This window comes from Macadamia integrifolia, unplaced genomic scaffold, assembly GCF_013358625.1.
Source record: "Macadamia integrifolia cultivar HAES 741 unplaced genomic scaffold, SCU_Mint_v3 scaffold_56A, whole genome shotgun sequence".
Classification (NCBI taxonomy): Eukaryota; Viridiplantae; Streptophyta; class Magnoliopsida; order Proteales; family Proteaceae; genus Macadamia; species Macadamia integrifolia.
The window spans coordinates 183054-200457 of NW_024870669.1; the positions used below are offsets into that span (position 1 = coordinate 183054).

General features: G+C 49.3%; 1 protein-coding gene across 2 annotated transcripts in view; it reads left to right on the top strand.

Annotated features, from left to right (window-relative positions):
* Window positions 1-15492: 15492 nt before the first annotated feature.
* LOC122071674 (2-C-methyl-D-erythritol 4-phosphate cytidylyltransferase, chloroplastic) overlaps window positions 15493-17404 on the top strand; it is a 44662-nt gene continuing 42750 nt past the window's right edge. Inside the window, exons 1-3 of one of the 2 annotated variants that reach the window (XM_042636058.1) lie at window positions 15493-15804; window positions 16017-16084; window positions 16200-16271. In XM_042636058.1, the coding sequence (XP_042491992.1) occupies window positions 15528-15804; window positions 16017-16084; window positions 16200-16271 (417 nt within the window). In that variant the 5' untranslated portion in view covers window positions 15493-15527. Of the gene's footprint in view, window positions 15811-16016; window positions 16085-16199; window positions 16272-17404 lie in introns of both variants that reach the window. The other variant, XM_042636057.1, reaches the window with a different exon arrangement.

Consider the following 17404-nt stretch of genomic DNA (forward strand, 5'->3'; position numbering starts at 1 on the left):
CCCCACCCCACCCAAAAAGTTTAGAGGAGGGTAAGGGATAAGGATTACCAACCAAATGCATATGGAAAAATAGGAAGGGAGGGTAGGGTAAGGCAGCCTAGCCTGCCTAGCTAAACCTGCAGTTAAGCGTGTGGAAGTCTTACTTAGGATTGTAAGTGGTCCAAGCCCACCCTGAGCCCGAATAAGGCCTCGGTTGAAATACCCTGAGGGCGGGTCAAGGTTAAGAATTTTTGACCCTGAGTCAAGGCTAAGCCTGGCCAGGGATAACCCCTCGGGATGAGCTTGGTTCAGCCTAGTCCGATCTTGTTTTTTTCTTCTTCTACTTCTTCCACTTCCTGGCTCGGCCCAGCCCTTGTATTATCCATTCTCTCCCCCCATGATCAGGCTAATCAAGGTCAGCCCTGCCCTACCTTGAAGGCAGGCCAGGGTTGGATTTTTCAGCTGCGAGTAACGAGTAACGGCATAGGCCCAAGTAAGGTAACCCAGGGTTGGACTAGTGTTTTCAAAACTAAAGCCCCACCCAACCCAACCCAACCCTACCCTACCCTACCCTGTTGCAGCCCTAAAGATTCTTACCATGCCCAGCCCCAAGTTTAACATTGATGATGCTCTACCAAACTGACTCATCTATTGATGGACAGATTGGTAATATACATATAAGCCCATTATTTACCTGAGCATTCATATATAGCTGGATCATCTATAAGCCCATAATTCAAAGCCAATTAAAATCTCCCTTTCCTAGCGGCTGCTATGTGACATAGGCCCAATCATGAAAGCCCATTAAATAATCCTGTTTCACTCATATTGGGCCGATTCAGACCCAAATTTCTGCAGCCCAGATCTCCTTGGAAATTCATAAGCTTCTAATTCTTTAACTGATGAACCGTGAAGATGAGTTTGATTACACAGCCTTAATTTGTCTATTACGTAACATAATTCTTTGGTGCTTGAATTTTATGGAGATGTTATGTTGTACATGTTGTAGTTTTCTTTTTACCTGGTAATTTTTTTCAGTGCAAAGAAATTTTCATCAAAGAAATAATATTTCGATTAACAAAAATGGTTGAAAAGTCAACTTTCGAGAGTTTGGTTTAATATATGGGGTGAAATTTTTAAATACAGGGTCGACCATACAATTGTAGTAGAGCCCAAAACGGCCCCATTACTAATCGAGACCCATAGGGTGACCTCACTAAGCAAGTGGCCCATGCCTCCCCTTTGAAGTATACCAAAAAACGAAATAAGCCCACCCCATCTAAGACTGGTTTGCTCACAAACTGTGGAAAGAAGCCCATACTTAGTTGGTCTATAGTATCTCACCATAAATTATAGGTGGCCCATGTAGCTTGGAAAACCTTCAATTTGGATAGAAATATTATTTAATGGGCTTTTAGGTTGGGCCTAATTCTGCCCAAAATACTTTCTGCTGACCTAATCCTATTGCTTATATATTAGACTACTACAAACCCAAAACAAATTAACATCTTTAGAATCCATAAATATCTACGACGTGGCAACTTCATTTCATTGGTGCACCTGTTGGTTTGTTAACTTTTTTTATCCAACGGCAAGATTGGTGATTTTGTGATATTTAGTGAATTAGCAAAATATCCTCAACTGGGAAAAGATTAGCCCAGTCCAGCCCATCTAATATGGGCCTTGCTCATAAACTGTGAAATGAAGCCCACGCTCACCTCATAGGACATTATCCACTATGTAGCTACTTGGGTAGGAAAGCATTCTTCTCTTTCTTCCATTAATATTGTCGATTTGTTTGATTGTCCAAAATAAAATAAAATAAATTAGTTCGCTAGGATGGCAGGTTCTCTCTCTCTCTCTCTCTCTCTCTCTCTCTCTCTCTCTCTCTGGGTTGAGTGTTTAGAAATTCATAATATTTGATAATGTAGTTAGCTTGATTTGATGAGCTACCACAAATAACAAAACAGGTCAATTTCCGGTTGCTAGACTGTGTTCACGATAATGATGAGTTTTTTTCTTTTTTTCATGATAAAGGTCACCACGGGTTCACGTTTTTCCTACCTTAGAAATGAATGGGAAAAAAAACCTGAAAGGCAATACGGGAGAAATGATTGCCCCACCTCACATGAAAAGCAGAAATCCCATTCTTAATAATGTTTTTGCTCACTTCTAATGACCTTATGCCGATGTAAAACCACATTCTTTCAGGGAATCCTCTCCCATACGAAACTCAAGTTCTGAAAATCTTGAGGATACTGAGACTAACTAAAAAATTAGATGTTATCCAAGAATCATGTTGTTCAATCAAACACGAAGCCATATGGTTAATTAATAAACCTTCCAATTGGAAATGGACAAAGCGTGCTTTATTCTAGTTTTTCATTCTTTTTATTAAATTATTCAATTAGGTAAACTAACAATGTTGCCCCCCAAAAAATAAATACTAACAATGAAAAAGGAAATGGACAAGCGACTCCATCCGTTGATTTGGAGGGATCACATTGCTGATTTGACCATCTGAAAGGGACTCTCTCTCTCTCTCTCTCTCTCTCTCTCTCTCTCTCTCTCTCTCTCTCTCTCTCTCTCTCTTAGGTTCTAAAACTTGGGATCGGCCTAGTCAAGGTTGGTACTGTTTCAATGTGAGGCTTGTAGCCAGAGGATTATAGTACATGACTATGGACCACGGTGTTAGAGTTTCAAATCCCTCCTCGCCTACAATCAGCCTTAATGGGAAGGACCCAATCCAGATTGGCTTGGATCGATCCATATCTGCGAATTCTATCCTTTTTTATTACAATTTTACCCTTGGACTATGAGTTCACATCCTTTGTAATGAGTGGTGAGGTGTGATGAGTATCGAATGATTGAGAGCAATTGGGCATGTGTCCCAAGATGTTCTCAGCCACCCGATGCTCACTGCACCAGTGCAGCGAATGTTGACAATTTTCACCCTTGAACTATACATGTGTATCAAGATTGGAAAGATCAAAATTGAAGAATAATCAAAGCCAATACCATTCTGATCCGACTGACACTAATAAATTCGATTTGAGTTTTAAGACCATGCTCTGTATGTGGAGGTCACTCAAATGGTCACCCACATTGTAATTGTCTCCTCTTGCCTTCAAAAAGATTTTTTTTTTTTTTTTTGGAAGTGTTTCTGGACTCATTCTTAATGCATGAATTGAAATGCAGTCGAAGTGTCGACCCTCTTTGCTCCCAACTGAAATGAGTTGACAAAAAGAAAATTATAGGCCATTCATAATGATTAATATATTAGAATGTCTTATATTAATAACTTATTAATATTTTTTGTGATAAAATGAAGATTTATTAATATTAAAAAAAGTTTGCACGCTACGGTTTTGTCTAATACTGTGTTCTTCTCTTTCCCCCCTCTTGGAAAAGTCTCCCTTAACCAACCATCTTAGTTCTATCATTGGTTGAGTCCTTAACTTTAGAAAATCTAGTGGTGTGCCAACATCCTCCCTCTCTTCCTCTCCCTCCCTATTGGAATGACCCTCATTCTCCTCCCATCCTAACCACCCCCATTGATTTTGAGTCTCTTGTGACCGTTGTTCTAAAACTTGGATCAGATCGGAATGATATCGGCCTTGATCAACCCTAATCTTGACCTTTTCGATCCCGATACACATGCAAGGTCCAAGGGTAAAATAACAATAATAATTGATTTAAAATAAGAAAAAGGGTACATTTTTCTAATATGGTCCAATTTGGATCAATATCAGAACAATATCGGCCTTGATCGATCTCCCGAGTTTTGGAACCTTGCTTGTGGCAATGCCATAAAAATTAAGGATGAAGACTGGGGTAAAACACACATCTCTTCTCCCCAGCCATGGAAAAGTCCTCCCTACCCCTCTCACCTTAGCCTCTTATTGGTTGAGCCACAAACTCCAGGGAAGCTAGTGTTGTGTCAAACATCCACCTTAAAATTAAATAAATAAAATGAAAAAAAAATATATGCAAGGATTTCTTCCGATGCCCGAAGGGGTTTCTCTAAGACAGATCTTCGAAGACAAGGGGAGAGGACTTGGGAGAGAGAGAGAGAGAGAGAGAGAGAGAGAGAGAGAGAGAGAGAGAGAGAGAGAGAGAGAGAGAGAGAGAGAGAGAGTGGCAATGTTGCAAGGTTTTTAGTGTGGGTGTACAAAAGCATTCCTACACATTGTCGGTGTGTGGAACCTTTTTTCAAGAAGAAAAATACTAATTCCATCTTCTCTGTATGAAACAACGACAAGATATCTAACTAAAAAATAACAGACAACTCACTCTTAAACTAATGGGGCTACGTCTAAATGACACCTCTCTCTAAGTGTATTTAGAATTTGATACTTTCTTTAAATTAAGGGTATGAAAGAGTTTTCAAAAATTTTTTAAAAGGGACTTATAATTATGTCATTATTAAAATCTATCATTGTCACACGTATTTTTTTAGTGTATATGTGAAATGGCATAAACACTCAAAAAATTGAGTGGATTATTGGGGGGTCATCGAGCACAACCGAGTCATTGTTGCAGAAGCCATGGCAGTTAGACAAGCTCTTTGGTTAGGCACCATTTTTTGGTATGGACTCTATTATTATTGAGAGCGATGACTTGCTTGTGATCAAGCTCCTGAACAGAAGTTCTACCTCTTGAACCATTCTATCACCTCTTAAACTCCGGCCAAACTACATCATGCGCCCACCTCTACTATTTTGTTCCTTACAATCCCTTGTATACTCCTCGTAGCTTCGACTCTTGAGAACTCCTACAAAACCATCCTTTATGTGTGTTGCAACAAAGTGAGACTCAAGGAAGAGAAGCCCATCCAGGAGCTCCATCAGATGTGTCGCTGCCATCACATATTATAACACAAGGTGTCACATTTGACAAACTATGGTAAGCATTTATACACCCTACACATAAACAAGCCACCATCAGAGGGAATGAGTTTCAAGTTGTAAAACCATCATGAAATGGTTTGGACAAGCGAATTTGTGTTTGAGAGTTTTGGTGATTGAAAATGACATTATTACGACAAATCCGGCAACATATAATAAAAGAATATCGCAAGAACAGATAGAACACGATGCCCTCTCATAGTGGTGAAAAGCTAATCATTCCCGCAACTAGTTCAGAGTTTGAAGGTTCGGGTCAATAGCAAGAACATTCCAAAGTTTAAACTGCCACTGGCCTACTAGCTAGTAGTGACTTCCATAGGAGGAAGCAGATGGTCACACCTTGATACAGCCAAAATAACCTCTCGGTGGGGGCAATGACACGTGTCACTGCGGGGACACGTGTCCTCCGCCAGACGAAGGTTCCAAGAAACCAATCACCGAGGCACGCCCGCAGAATCACGTGGGATCACGTCGTCTGCATGAGGGGAATATTCCCCCAGCAGGTTGGACGTATTCTAGTAGGACTCTAAGAGGGAAGAAGGGAAAAAAACCCTAAGGCCGAAGAGCTATATAAGAAGGCACGGAAGAAGGGGGAAGGTAAGCTCTAAGACCCTCACCATTACTCCCTTATTGAACTGTGCGGCCGACCCTGACTTGAGCGTCGGAGGACTAACCCCGGACAAAGTTCCGGGCCTCCATCGTCTGTGTTTGTGTAGGTTGGACCAGCGGGGTTTTTTGGCAGCAACAGATTGGCGCCGTCTGTGGGAACGACGGTAATGGTGGGAAGAACCTACAACCGAAGAAGGACGAGAGCGACGTCCAACGTAGACATGGGGGAAGAACCTTCAGGGGAGCTTCCTCCCTCGGCGGAGACTGGACGAGAAAGGGGTCATGACGACCGGGAAGTGTCCGTCAGATACCAGCGGTCGGCTGGATATTCAGTACGGGAAGGCAGCGACCATCAGCCTCCCGCGGCCCAGGAGTACGTGACAAGGCAGCAGTTCGAAGACCTCCATAACAAATATAACCGGATGGCCGAGACTATGAGGGAGGTCTCCAAAGCTGTCTCCCATAAGACCGGCGGAGCACCCCCAGGGACCCACGTCCAGTTCGAGAGGGCTCGAGAAGAAGACCGAAGCAGTACGGGATCGACGAGGGCCGACCGCGATCCTCGAAACCGAGCAAGGGAGAGTCCCGCGCCCCGAAGTAGGACGCGACGCGCCGCCAGAGACCCGCATGGGGATCAGCACCAAGGAGACAAGCAGAGATCCGAGGACTCGGGATTAAAGAGGATGATCTTGGACCTGAAGGACGAGATCAGAAAGGTGGCAGAAAACCAAACAGGGAACCGCGAGCCCGACCTCACCAATGATACGGCCTTAGCTGACGAGGTCATGAGGGACCCGCTCCCGGTCGGTTTCCGCCTGCCCAAGTACGACACCTATGACGGGTCGGGGGACCCCGTCGATCACTTGGAAGGCTTTAAGGTCGCCATGCAATTCCATCGCATCTCGGAAAATATTATGTGTCGGGCCCTCCCATTGACGTTCAGGGGGGCGGCGAGGCTGTGGTATAACCGACTACCGACGAAGTCGATCCACAGCTTCAGCGACCTGAGCTACTTCTTCGTGAAGGGGTTCTCTAGTAGCCAGCCCCTCCAGAAGACTACGTTGAACCTAACCAACGTCAAACAGCAAGAAGGGGAATCGCTGCGGAATTACATGAAGCGATTCCAACAAGAAAAGATCACAATCAGGGGCCTAGACCCGAAGGAGGAGTTCACGGCCCTAGACCCGAAGGAGGAGTTCACGGCCCTGCTAGGTGGCGTCAAGGACAAGGAATTGAAGAGGTCCCTGGCGAAGCATACGCCTAGAGATCTGACCGAGCTGAGGGCGCGATGCGATAAGTACATCCAGATGGAAGAAACCCTCCATGCAGATGAAGAAGTCGAAAGGAAGGCGGCGAGGAAGAGGCCCTTAAGGGTTGATGATAAACCCATCGAAGAAGGAAAAAGACGAAAGTCCAAGCGCAGTCGGGCCCCCAGTCCACCGAGGAAGTTTGAGAGGTATGCACCCCTGAACCGAAGGCGAACAGAGGTGCTAATGCAGATAAAAGATTCTCCAGATGCCAGGGCCATGAAGTGGCCAGGAAAGATGGGGCGACATCCTGAAAGACGCAATGTGGATAGATACTGCCACTTCCACAGAGACCACGGCCATGACACCGAAGACTGTTGGCATCTCAAGGGGGAGATAGAAGGAATGATCAGAAGGGGATACTTAGGCAGATTTGTAGATCGGGAGAAAGAGCTGGCTCCAGAAGGTAATGGCCGGAGAGATAACCGTCGGAGAGATGGTGGAGGTCGGTATGAAAGAGGGGGGCTCGCCCGCAGAGGAAATCAAGAACGGCGGAGGAACCAGACACCAGAGGAAGATGGACGCCGGCCTCGAGAGGAGAACAAGAGCCCAACAAGAGTTATAGCAACCATCTGTGGAGGCCCGGCCGCAGGAGAGAGTTCGGTCTCTGCCAGGAAGGCGAAGGCCTACGCGAGGAGCGTACATGTGGCAGAATGGTCGAACAAGAAGGCGAAGACGGGGACGGTCATCTCCTTCTCAGATGATGATCTGGAAGGGGTACAGACCCCGCATGACGATGCCTTGGTCATCGCCATGACTATAGGAGATTGCAAAGTGAAGAGGATCTTAGTGGATAACGGCAGCTCAGCTGATATCCTGTTCCTGGAAGCTTTCCGGAAGATGGGCCTCGACGAAGGAAAATTAAAGAAGGTCGAACACCCGTTGCAGGGATTCTCTGGCGTCCCGGTGAAGGTGGAAGGGTCGATTGAGCTGCCGGTCCGGGCTGGCACCGGAGATCGCTAGGTGACGGTGATGATCAACTTCCTCGTGGTGAGCATTACATCAGCGTATAATGCTATACTAGGAAGAGTCGGGTTGAATCTGTTAAAGGCCATCGTGTCCACCCCCCATCTTAAAATGAAGTTCCCTACCAAGAATGGCGTCGGGGAGTGTCGGGGCGATCAGGAGACGTCCCGAAGATGTTACGCCACTACTCTCTGGGGAAAGGAAAAGGCGGGTGAGACGCTCCCGATAGAGGATCTACGTGATGATGCCAGTTATCAACTAGGAGAGCCGGCCGAAGATTTGGTGCAAGTTGAAGCTGAAGAAGGAGATCACACCCGGCAGTTCCAGATTGGGGCTACCTTGCCAAGGTTGCAGCAAGAAAGACTCATCTCATTCCTACGGAGCAACGCTGACGTATTCGCCTGGTCGGCATCGGATATGCCCGGGATCGACCGAGAAGTAATAGAACATCACCTGAATGTTAGCCCCATGAAGAAGCCGGTGCAGCAGAGGAAAAGGACGTTCGCCCCAGAAAGACAGAAGAAGATAGACGAGGAAGTAGAAAAGTTACTGAAGGCCCGATTCATCCGAGAGATCCAGTACCCGGAGTGGATATCTAACGTGGTGATGGTCCCGAAGGCAAACGGGAAGTGGAGGATCTGCATCGACTTCACTGACCTGAATAAGGCCTGCCCCAAGGATGCATACCCCCTGCCAAAGATAGACTTGCTCATCGACGCGACGGCGGGATACGAGACGCTGAGTTTCATGGATGCATACTCGGGGTACAACCAAATCAAAATGGCCGAGGCTGATGTCCCGAAAACATCCTTCATAACTGAAGGAGGGTTGTACTGCTATGAGGTCATGCCTTTCGGACTAAAGAACGCGGGGGCCACCTATCAGAGGTTGGTGAACAAAGTTTTTAAAGGGCTGATCGGCAAGACCATGGAAGTGTACGTGGATGACATGCTCGTGAAAAGCCTGAAGGAGGAAAGACACATCCAAGACTTGGAAGAGGCGTTCCAAGTGCTACGACGGTACGGCATGAAGCTGAACCCAGCAAAATGTGCCTTCGGAGTAGCCTCGGGGAAGTTCCTTGGCTTCATCGTTTCAGAGAGAGGAATCGAAGCCAATCCAGTCAAAATACAAGCCATTCGGGACATGAGGTCACCCCAGAACGTAAAGCAAGTCCAGGAGCTGACGGGTCGGGTAGCTGCCCTCGGAAGATTTATGTCTCGGTCTGCTGATAGATGCCTTCCTTTCTTCAAGGCGCTGAAAGGGGCTAAAAGGTTCGAGTGGACAGAGGAGTGCGAAAGATCTTTCGAGCAATTGAAGGAGTACTTGGCTGCACCCCCACTGCTGACAAAGCCGAACACAGGAGATGTCCTACAGCTGTACCTTGCTGTATCGGCAGTTGCTGTAAGCGCCGTACAGACGAAAGAGGAAGGGAAGCAACAAAGGCCAATATACTACGTCAGCCGAACCCTTTTAGATGCCGAGACAAGATACCGAAAGGCAGAGAAAGTGGCATACGCCCTCGTGACGGCGGCAAGAAAGCTGAGGCCATATTTTCAGTCACACACAGTATGCGTACTCACCGACCAGCCTCTGAAGAAAATACTGCAGCGACCAGATATGTCCGGTCGTCTGGTAAATTGGGCCATAGAGCTGGGAGAGTTCGACATCCAGTACAAGCCGAGAACCGTAATTAAAGCACAGGCCCTCGCAGACTTCATAGCGGAGACGACGGTTCCCGATGACCCACAGGAATCTGCCGAGGAACGAGCAGAGGAGGCTTGGACGCTGTATGTGGATGGGGCTTCCAATAGCGGTGGAAGTGGCGCTGGAATTGTGTTGGTAAGCCCCGAAGGCTTCAAAGTAGAATGCGGCCTACGGTTCGGCTTCGACGCCTCCAACAACGAGGGGAGTACGAGGCGATAATAGCCGGAATTAATCTGGCCCGGGCTTTGATGGTGAAGGAACTGGTAGTGAATAGCGACTCCCAACTCGTGGTGCGGCAAGTGAATGGCGAATACGAGGCCAAAGAGCAGAGGATGGCCGAATACTTGAACGCGGTGCGAGAAGGGTCAGCGGCTTTCAAGGAATTTGAGGTAAAGCAGGTGTCACGAGAAGAGAATGCTAGCGCAGACGCACTGTCGTAGCTGGCCACTTCCGACTTCGCGGAACTTGGGCGAGCGGTGTATTTCGAAGTACTACCACAGCCAAGCATCGAGAAACCCCACGAGGTGTTACCCGTAGGTGAAAACGGCCGAAGCTGGATGGACGCCATAATAGAATACCTCAAGGAGGGGAAGCTCCCAGAGAACAGGGACGAAGCAAGGAAAGTAAGAATAAGGTCAGCGCGCTTCTTCCTGAAAGACGACACTCTATACAAGATAGGGTTTACCTCACCATACCTCAAGTGCCTGGATTCTTCCGACGGCGAGTATGCGCTCCGGGAGGTGCATGAGGGGATATGTGGCCAACACCTTGGGGCCCGGGCCCTGGCGCACAAAGTACTAAGGCAGGGCCTGTACTGGCCGACAATGAGAAAGGACGCAGAATCGCTGGTCAGGAAATGCGTCAAGTGCCAGATGTTCGCCCCCGTGCCCAGGCTACATTCTACCGAGCTATCGTCCCTATCTAGCCCAGTACCGTTCGCCATGTGGGGGATGGACATTTTAGGCCCGTTCCCCCTGGCCACGAGACAGAGGAAGTTTGTCGTGGTGGCGGTCGACTACTTCACGAAGTGGGCGGAAGCCGAAGCCCTAGCGACGATAACAGAAAAGAACATTAGGGACTTCTTCCAAAGGGCGGTGGTATACAGATTCGGAATCCCCCAGGTCGTGGTTACGGACAATGGAACTCAGTTTGCTAATCCGACCTTCGACGCGTTCTGTGAAGCCCTCGGCATCAACCACAGGAAAACCTCTGTCGGGTATCCCTCGACCAACGGGCAAACAGAAGTAACCAACCGTACGTTGCTCCAAGGGATAAAAAAGAGACTAGATGATGCCAAAGGGCTATGGGCAGACGAGTTGCACCACATTCTCTGGGCCTACCGCACCACCGAGAGGTTAGCTACCGGAGAAACACCCTTCATGTTAACATACGGCACTGAAGCTGTACTCCCAGTAGAGATAGGGGCTATTACCCATCGGATTCGGTACTACAACGAAAACGAAAACGACGGAGGACTCCGGGCAAATTTGGACCTCTTGGCAGAAACCAGAGAAGCTTCACAGGAAAGGATCGCCGCCTACCAGCGGAGGGTCGCTAGGCACTACAACACCAAAGTCCGGAAGAACGAGTTTAGGCAGGGCGACCTTGTCCTCAGAAGGGCGGAAGTGTCGGACCCAAGGCATCAAGGGAAGCTAGACCCAAGCTGGGAAGGTCCCTACAGAGTCTCGAGGGTAATACGACCAGGGTCCTACCACCTAGAGACTACGGGGGGAGTAAGGGTACCCCGATCGTGGAACTCAGATAATCTAAGAAAATTCCACCAGTAGTAAAGTAGCGGGCACGCAGTAGTCATTTGTAAATTTTTCCGTCTGTCGTTCTTTGCAATTATTGTCCTTTTGAACCCTTTTTAAGTTGTAATTCATCTTGAAATCCGCGAGACTTTATGGATAATATGAGAGCTGGTTTACGGCAACTGAGAATTCTCCTACCTCTAACCCTGAGGAACGGATGACTGAAGGTCCACACCTTGGAGGCTCAATCACCCCTTCGGCTCGGAGTTCGGCCATAGCCGAACGGACCTGACCGAAGGGGTAGCATCTAACAGACCCTTCGGCTGGAGCCGAGGGTACCTTCGGTGATTCGGACTATTGGACGATCGACCTTCGGTGAACCTCTCGTCTTAAGCCGAAAGCAAAATACTTAGGTGATCCTGATGGTTGGGCGGTCGACCTTCGGTGAACCCCTCGACCTTCGGTGAACCCTTCGGCTCGAGCCGAGAGGGAAAACACTTGGTAAAATATTGCTGGTAATAACAGGGTCGGCCTTCGTCTGACTTACTGACGGGTCGACCCTCGGTGAAGACCTAGCATCTAATAGACCCTTCGGCTGGAGCCGAGGGTACACACGATGGATTGCTTGGTGATTGACCATTGAAGGGTCGACCTTCGGTGAACCCCTCGACCTTCGGTGAACCCCTCGACCTTCGGTGAACCCTTCGGCTCGAGCCGAGAGGGAAAACACTTGGTAAAATATTGCTAATGATAATAGGGTCGGCCTTCGTCAAACTTACTAACAGGTCGACCCTCGGCCAAGTCTCGGGGAAATAAGCTTAAGGTCAGCTAGGGTTTCGGCCCCCTGCAACTATTTACAAACCAAAGATCATTAAACGGACAGTTGGAAAAAGAACGATTGCATTCATAAAGCCCGAAGGCGAAAGATTACATACGAGGCCCGAAGGCTAGTTACATATGAAGCCCGAAGGCGAAAGACTACATACGAAGCCCGAAGGCAAAAGACTACATTAAGGCCCGAAGGCTAGTTACATGACAAGAAGGGGGGTAGCCTGCACTGAGAACCGAGGCGACCTTAAGGAGCGTCCGTCGGGTTCGCGGCCTCGTCTTCGGCGGGGAGTGCCTCCTGGTCCGAACCCCCACGACCAGGAGTCGGAGGGACTTCCCTATGCAGCTGGATCTCGCCTTCCTCGCTGCCGCCTCCACCGTCGGCGTCGGCAACCTCGGTGGTCGATGGCACCGCCTCCACATCGTCGTCCTCGAAGATGAGGCCGCTGTCTGCAAAGGAAACCCCAGGGTAGCGCCCGAGGACCCAATCTCGGACCTCGGTAGCGCCCATGGTGTACCCTGGGGCGATGGCGTTCTTGATCTCCTCCTTGAAGGCCTCGGAGGACCGATACTTTTCGACCCCTCGGGCTTCGGCTTCCTGAAGGCGGGCCCTCACTTGTGACTTCAACTCCGAGAGCTTCCGTTCGCACTCTCGGCGCTCGAGGGCTAGGTCGCACTCCAGGTGCTCCACCTTCTCGAGGAGGGTGGAGCGCTCGTTGTCTAGGGAGACCTTCTCCCTCTCGCTGGCTTCAAGCTCCCGACACATGGCCTCGGCTCGGAGGGCCAGCTGACCCATCTGGTTCTGAGCCTGCACAGAGCACCGAAGGTCAGAATGAAAAAAAAAAATATACATATATAGTACGAGTAAAAAAAGAGGTAGGAAGACCGAAGGAGAAGGGGGACCGAAGCTTACCCCCGCCATGAAGATGCACGCCGAGGTGATCAGTGCCGCCGTCCCTTGCTTCTGGGCTTCGGTGGCGTCTCGGGGAAGACTCCCCTTCGTCACCAACTCTCTGGCAACCCGTCCGACGGCCAGAGTGTCGTCTTCCTTCACCGACCATTGTGGGATGAACCCCACCTCAGCCCTCATCGACGGGACCTTCGGGCCTCGGGAGGCAGTGGCGGACGAAGGGTCTTGAGCCAGACCGTCTCTGGGAGCAGCAAGGGCTTGGACAGCCTCGGCAGTCGACCCCTCCACCCTGGGCCTCTTCTTCGGGGTCTCGGAAGACGGGCCCGCCTTTTCCTTCCTCTTGGACTTCGGCTGCTGGGGGGCGTCGCGGGCCTTGGCTTCCTTTATCTTTGCCTGTCTTGCGGCGGCGGCGGCCTTAGCCTCGGCTCTGGTAACTTGCACTGCAAGAAGAAACAAGAGGTATTAGTACGAAGGACCGACACTCGAAGGAAGAAGACGGAGTCTAGCCTAACTCACCCGGGCTAAGCCCGAACTTGAAGAGGATGGCGTCGGACTTGAGGCAGTCGGCCTCGACTGGAGAACAGCCTTCCTGCCGCCTCGCCATCGCCAACGACTCCGCGTCTGCCCCGAATAGGGCAGGGGCGGAGTTCACATCCCTAAGGTCCGGGATGTCCCAGACTGTGCCGAAGGGCACCCCCTCGGTCGACTTCACAAAGAAGTACTTTTCCTTCCATCCATGGATGGAAGTCGGATAGCCCTTCAGGAGCCGAAGGTCCTTTCGGGGGCAGAAATAGTACCAGCCCGTAAGTCCCTTACAGGCCTGAAGAAGAAAACAGTTTATGAAGAGTCGAAGGGAGAGAGGCCTCTTGTGCCGAACAAAGAAGATGACGAAGCTTAATGCTTGTCGCCACCCGTTCGGCGTTAGCTGGGTCGGGCTTAACCCATAGTGCCGAAACACTTTGGTGAAGAAGGGGTGGAGGGGCAGCCGAAGGCCTGCCTTGAAGGCCTCCTTGTACAAGCACAGCTCCTCGGGGTTCCGATAGCTGGCTCGGTCAGAGGGTCTGGGCAGACGGAGCTCGAAAGCATCCGAAACGCCGAAGGAGGCCCTTAGCTCCTCCAGTTCTGGTTCGTCCATCGTGGAGACGATCTTAAGGGCCTCAACTTCTAGGGGCTCCTGTGTCTGGGCTCGGGCGTCGAGCACCCTCTCCCTGAACTCCTCACCGTTGGAGCCACCCTTGGACCCCGACGGTGAGGCCGCTGACGATGAGTCGCGGGAGGAAGGAGAGTCGGTGGAATCCGAGGACATCCCTCGGACTTCCCCAGGACTCCTATACCTACGTCTTGGTCTTGACCTCTCGCGGGACGATGGGCTGTAGCCCGACGAGGAAGACATCACTTACTTGTTGCTAAGCTAAGGAAGACGAGGACGAGGCTAGAAGGGGATCCGAGGCCGAAGGTGAGCTCTCCGAAGGGAAAAAAGAAAGGTTGCCCCACAAATGGCCCCCCACATTATATAGATGGAGGAATGGCGGTACGACTTCCGAGCATTAATGGCACCGCCACGTCAGGGTACGAAGCCTCGAGGTTTGCGCCCGAACGGACCTAGCAGGCCTAGCAGACGATCTCACCTTCGGTTGGGAGTTCGGCCAAAGCCGAACGGACCTGACCGAGGGTCCCTCCTTCGGTTGGGAGTTCGGCCAAAGCCGAACGGACCTGACCGAGGGTCCCTCCTTCGGTTGGGAGTTCGGCCAAAGCCGAACGGACCTGACCGAGGGTCCCTCCTTCGGTTGGGAGTTCGGCCAAAGCCGAACGGACCTGACCGAGGGTCCCTCCTTCGGTTGGGAGTTCGGCCAAAGCCGAACGGACCTGACCGAGTCAACCAGAAGATGGTTACTCCCACAGGAAGAAGCTCCTAGTGGAAGTAAGGGGGCTCCTGATATAGCCAAAATAACCTCTCGGTGGGGGCCATGACAGAGGCACGCCCGCAGAATCATGCGGGATCACGTCGTCTGCATGAGGGGAATATTCCCCCCCAGAAGGTTGGACGTATTCGAGTAGGACTCTAAGAAGACCGAAGGGGGAAAAAACCCTAAGGCCAAAGAGCTATATAAGAAGGCACGGAAGAAAGGGGAAGGTAAGCTCTAATACCCTCACCATTACTCCCTTATTGAACTGTGCGGCCGACCCTGACTTGAGCGTCGGAGGACTAACTCCGGACAGTTCCGGGCCTCCATCGTCTGTGTTTGTGTAGGTTGGACCAGCGGGGTTTTTTGGCAGCAACAATACTGTTGCAAGGTACCATTTTGTCTCAATCCCTAGCTATAGATTCTATAAATGAACTAGTCTTGATGGTAATTTCAGTTAGAGAAAACTTCACCAACCAGATAGAAATCCTACGTTTGACGAGTCTTCTCTTGACTATCAAACACAGCCTTACGGTTTTACGCATCTATCCGGATATGTTGAGCAAGATATTGAGCCGACCTCACGATGGGGTAGAAAAACAGTTTGAATATTCCAGGCCGTCGATCTGTTGCTAAACAGGTGTCCAAAGCGCGGACATCCGATGGCTGGAGCCCTACAAAGTAGAAAAATTTACAGTGAAAGTGACAACAACCTAGTCCTTCGGCCCTTCCCTCCCTGCCTGCCTGATTCTTTGCCGAACGAAATTGTGGTTGTTAGTCCGAAGAGAAAAACATACTTCAATTTCATGGCGCTTCAACTCGATTTTTCGCTATCATCGCCTCTCATTACGAACCACTTCCTAACCCACGCGAAATCATTTCAATCTCCCAAATCAAAACTCTCCTCTCAGTTTCTGCGGTTCGATCATCACATTCCAGGCAAGGGTAAGACGACGACTCATAATTATTTCGGACTTGAAGAGGGAGCATTTTTCTTCCCGATACGACATTTCTCTCCATATCATCATATCATAGATGATGGGATTTATGAAAGAATGGAAAGTTTACAAAATAAGAGCACATTATTAAGTGAAGTAATGGTTTTGCGTAATCTGATCATATTTCTGTTTCATATTTTTTATGTTTGTCAGGCTGGAAAACTGAATTGTGCAAAAAGGCGAGAATCGCCTGCTCTGCGAAATCCGGAGAGAACATCGAGGTTACAGAAGAGGAGTGGGGAACGGAAAACATGATTCGGTTCATTTTGTTATTTTGTTGTTTTTCTCCCTCTTCTATACGGCTAAGTTACCTCTCCCGACTTGGACTAATTGCAGAATGCAGGGTCCGTGAAAGAAAGAAGTGTATCTATCGTTCTTCTCGCCGGCGGAAAGGGAAAACGAATGGGTGTAAATATTTCTTCCTATTTTGATTTATGCGGTTATTTTCTCTTCTTAGATTAAGCTTTACAAACAAAGTCTCGAGGTGGTCAAACATGGTGGCTCTTTCTAATTCGATTGGACGGTCATTATTCTTGTTTGGAAGCGATAAAAGTGACGGAGACTGGAAAGCGAAAAAATAATTCGAATAAAACGTCTCAGTAAAATACTGGGAAGTTAGAAATTTGAATTGTCTTTGTGGTACCAATACTTGATCTCTGGTCCCCGAGTCACAAATTAGGTATATTTTGACCATTGAGGTAGCCAAGGGCATTGGTATTGGAAATGAGAAGCCCAACCTCAGAGCATAAGCTCAAAACGCGCAAAAACACTTATCGTAGGAGCAGCTACCTATTAGGCTCGTCTACTCAAACTCTGAACTTGCCACGGACCTCTGAAAACAACCGCCATCCATTCCACGATGATTGTGAGTCCCCTCCAGAATAAGGGGCTCAGCAAACAAGCTCTTTTCCAAATTCCAACTCCAAGATGATTGCACTCGAGTTTGTCTATATGGGGAGTCTGTCACTCCAATTGGTGCCTCCTTCCACAAGCCCACTTCAGCTATTGTGCTTCTTACCGATGCACTGAATTTCTGCTTGCCCGGACACCTGCCCAATGAAGATTCATCAAATATGGGCTTGCCTGTCAGGCCACATAGGATGCTGACCACAGTGCACGTGCAGGCTACTCGAAAGTCCCGTGCTGTCGGTAAATTATACCACCTCTAAGGGGATATGGCTCCTCTCCTGAGCTCCCATTGCCCAGGTCTTGCCCATAGCTACCTGGGCGAGCGCCACGTGTTCAGACAAAGATCCAACGGTTCTCGACGCCTTGCTTTTCCCGCCTTTGTCAGTGACTCCTTCGTGCCTCTTTTCAAAGTGTTGGATCTTTGCCTGGACACATGGCGCTCACCCAGGTAGCTATGGGCCAACCTAGGCGATGAGCCCTCAGGAGAAGAGCCGAATCCTAGGAAGAGGATGATAGCATGGAGTCCTTGGACGTCGATGTCACGAGCTTGACTAACACTCGGAGGTTTTAGTTTGGAGGAGAGTAGTATGTATGAGGGGCAGTGGTATGCACCATCATATGCCACAGGGAGT